At 38.8% G+C, this 4,209-nt stretch overlaps 1 protein-coding gene across 1 annotated transcript in view; it reads right to left on the bottom strand.

Moving 5' to 3' along the window:
* The window catches only part of LOC106473198 (small G protein signaling modulator 1-like), a gene marked incomplete at its 5' end in the record, with an annotated part of 29,366 nt that extends 26,518 nt beyond the window's left edge, over window positions 1–2,848 (bottom strand). The window contains one exon of the mRNA XM_022401686.1: window positions 2,664–2,848. Coding sequence (XP_022257394.1) covers window positions 2,664–2,848 — 185 coding nt within the window. The remainder of the gene's footprint in view (window positions 1–2,663) is intronic.
* Window positions 2,849–4,209: the final 1,361 nt, after the last annotated feature.

Genomic DNA, 4,209 nt, shown 5'->3' with positions numbered 1-4,209 from the left:
TAGTATGGTATTTGTGACTGACCGACAGCCACTAGTATGGTATTTGTGACTGACCCACACCCTCTAGTATGGTATTTGTGACTGACCGACAGCCACTAGTATGGTATTTGTGACTGACCCACACCCTCTAGTATGGTATTTGTGACTGACCGACAGCCACTAGTATGGTATTTGTGACTGACCCACAGCCACTAGTATGGTACTTGTGACTGACCCACAGCCACTAGTATGGTATTTGCAAGTGATACTAGTGCATAAAATTAAGATAAATGGAAGAAAGGAAACTAACCACAAGGTAAGACCATCATTTGGACACCACTTGTGGCTCAGCTGTAGGTAAGATCATCATCTGGAGGCCACTGGTGGCTCAGCAGTAGGTAAGATCATCATCTGGAGGCCACTGGTGGCTCAGCAGTAGGTAAGATCATCATCTGGAGGCCACTGGTGGCTCAGCAGTAGGTAAGACCATCATCTGGACATCACTGGTGGCTCAGCTATAGGTAAGATCATCATTTGGAGGCCACTAGCGGCTCAGACGTAGGTAAGACCATCATTTGGAGGCCACTAATGGCTAAGCTGTAGGTTAGACTATCATTTGGAGGCCACTGGTGGCTCAGCTGTAGCTAAGACCATCACTTGGAGGCCACTGATGGCTCAGCTGTAGGTAAGACCATCACTTGGAGGCCACTGATGGCTCAGCTGTAGGTAAGACCATCACTTGGAGGCCACTGATGGCTCAGCTGTAGGTAAGACCATCACTTGGAGGCCACTGGTGGCTCAGCTATAGGTAAGACCATCATTTGGAGGCCAGTGGTGGCTCAGCTATAGGTAAGATCATCATTTGGAGGCCACTGGTGGCTCAGCTGTAGGTAAGACCATCATTTGGAGGCCACTGGTGGCTCAGCTGTAGCTAAGACTATCACTTGGAGGCCACTGATGGCTCAGCTGTAGCTAAGACTATCACTTGGAGGCCACTGATGGCTCAGCTGTAGGTATGACCATCATTTGGACACCACTGGTGGTTCAGCTGTAGGTAAGACCACCATTTGGAGGCCCCGGTGGCTCAGCTGTAGGTAAGACCATCATTTGGAGGCCCCGGTGGCTCAGCTGTAGGTAAGACCATCATTTGGAGGCCACTGGTGGCTCAGCAGTACATCTGAGGGCTTTTGATACAAAAAGTCAGGTTTTAATACTCACGATGGACACAGCAGAGATAGCCCATTGTGTAGCTTTGAGCTTGGTAACAACCAACAACCACCTGGATGTATCTACTGGCAGGATATTGACATCCTTTGCACTACTACGGTGAAAGCAGAAAACATGGACTGTGGGAAAACAAAATACTAAATGTTGTAGATAGGAAAAGTATAAAATGGAGAATCAATAGAACAGTATAGAGCCAAAAAAGGCACTGGTCACAACAGTAAATTACCTATTTTACCTCTGCAAGATAGTCAATCTTCACATGAGGGGTCGGCATCTGTCAACACAGCCTCTGGGGATTGTCTCCTGGTGCTCAACAAATTCCAAGACCATCAGGACAACGTTCACAACCAGAAAACAAAAATTGATAACAAAAAAATAGGAAATGGACAGTGAGCCGTGTTGTACTTTGATAATGGATGACACATATAGAATCTTCTAATTTCGACTGATATAGAGTTTATTCTCGACATCATGTTCTACATGACATAAACTATTTGTTCGGTTGATAGAACATTACGTATTCTAAATTGGGATGAAATATGTTTTATTGAAAACATGTTTAATGCCAAAATCTTATATAAAATGACAATTCTTGTAAACATTTTAAAGCTGTCAGGATGCTAGAGAATGGTTCTTTCTGAAGATTAAAAGAGAGAAAAGCAGACTTCACCTGGTTGCTACCTTACAATTGATATTCAGTAGAGAATCTGGTGAATCTTATTTATGTAATGCATGATGTAAACCCAATTTTTGTAATGTTTCACTAGTAATTCTAATACCCAACATAAGCTTTGTACCATTGATATAGATGGGTGATCAGTGACATTTACTAATGGAATTATCAATAGCATCAGTAATTGATTACACTCAATTGATTAGTACAGTTCTCAAACCATAGTCAGCAGTTTAATAGAAAAAAAAAAATCCATCTGTCACATTTAATAGTCACAAGAGTTGAACAATAAAAAAGTTGGATAACTATGACAACTTCCACAAAGTGAACTGTTTGTTTGTTAGTACTAACATTTATATCCTGGCTGATAAAAACTCCATTTTTACATTGAATGACTTTGTGTTTATTATTTGTTGACTCTCTAGAGAACACATTCTGACTTACCATGACTACTAACATGTTAAAACATGTTTCAAAGTTGGAATTTTACAGAACAAAACATCAGACTCAATGTACAGCTGTCTGTTAGGAACTGATACATTTTAAATAATCTCACTGCTCTCTCTCTTTCTTTTTATCTCATTATTTTTATCTTGGCGTTTAATTGCATGGTTGTTTTCAATATATCACTGCAACTAAACTACTTTCAATGTGGTAATCACGTAAGGTCTGGTCTGTTTATTTATTCCAAGCATTGGTCGTCACAGAAACGATTGAAACTACCACAAAATTGTGAGCTAATCATGTAGAAAAGATAATCATAACCAATCAAATGCCCACTTACTTGTTGGGGTCGGCTGCCTCGATCTCCTCTACGACACGGGCGATGACGGCGGCACTGTCACAATCCTTAGCGAGTTTCTGAAGCAGAGCTGTCGTGGAGTTAGTCTTGAATAGGCCTAGCGCACGTCTCTTGAGCCCATGGGAGAGACAGGCGTCAACTGCAGCTGTGGAAAAAAACCACTTCTTCTAGCAGTTATCAACAAACTTAACGTGAAGGTTTCTGCATCAAATTCTCATTACCATACAACACGTGATGTTCATCTGACATGTTGAAAAAACGTAGCCAACATGATAACTACACCAACTATCATCTTCACCCTCGGCGATTAACAAAGTAAAAATATTGTACAAGGCCTAACGAACGAATAACTCATGGTTATAGTTTTGTGAAAATCTTATATCGGAAAGAAAATGGAACATTTAAAAGACTGGGTGAATAACAAAACAGAAAACATTAAAAATCCTGACAAAATAGAACCGGATCTTTTCTTTTCTATAAAAATAAACACATCACAGAAACCTGAAATCAGTTGAAAATCAAAAAACGTCCGCTTCCTGTAGGCTTAAAATTACCAAAATAAAATTATTTCAACAGTACATCATGCAAGTTATAAAATGCATACCGATAGAAATATTGTCTTCCTTCTCTTTAAGAGTGGAACTGCTAAGAAATTCAAGTACAAAATTGATTTATTGTTCCTCCTCTTACTTTAAAAGTCAACAGAACTTTCTGAAAATCTACTTACAGGTATAACAAAAATGTGCATTTTCGTTAACAACTGATTGAATCGAGTTAAGCCTGAAGTGTGGCGTGTGCTGCACGTAAGTGTTTTACTGGGGCGTGTGGACAGAATTCTTTAGAAATGACAGATGGAGTTTTGAGACGTCCATTATTTTTTATTATTGACGTACATCATCGCCAAGTTCGCCATTATTTGTTCCAATTCTACTAGTTTTGTCAAGTAAGGGTATGACTTCCTTACCTGGTTGTTGTGCAGGTAACTAAGAAAACAAACCGATAATAAACTTGGCTAATATTAACGTGCAAACTTCTTTGTGTGATCGAAACACAAAGTGTCAAACTGCTTAGATGTATAACTTTTATTAAATAAGTATGTCTGGTACAGTCAGAATAATTCACGATAAATATAATATAGTATATAGTCACGATAATTCACGATAAATATAATATAGTATATAGTCACGATAATTCACGATAAATATAATATAGTATATAATAGGAATAATTCACGATAAATATAATATAGTATATAGTCAGAATAATTCACGATAAATATAATATAGTATATAGTCACGATAATTCACGATAAATATAATATAGTATATAGTCACGATAATTCACGATAAATATAATATAGTATTGTTGCGTCATCGAGGTCACGTGCCTGGTGTGGCGCCCTCTATTTTCTAGAACTATCTTGTTCTTTCATGAATGCTCTAGTAATTACTAGATAGGGTAGGCGGGTATATATAAGAGGGGGAAAACTGACGCGGAAAGGTAATGTAATGTCTGTGTAGATAGTGAG

This window comes from Limulus polyphemus, unplaced genomic scaffold, assembly GCF_000517525.1.
Source record: "Limulus polyphemus unplaced genomic scaffold, Limulus_polyphemus-2.1.2 Scaffold5964, whole genome shotgun sequence".
Classification (NCBI taxonomy): domain Eukaryota; kingdom Metazoa; phylum Arthropoda; class Merostomata; order Xiphosura; family Limulidae; genus Limulus; species Limulus polyphemus.
This window is presented reverse-complemented; position numbering and strand designations above follow the sequence as displayed.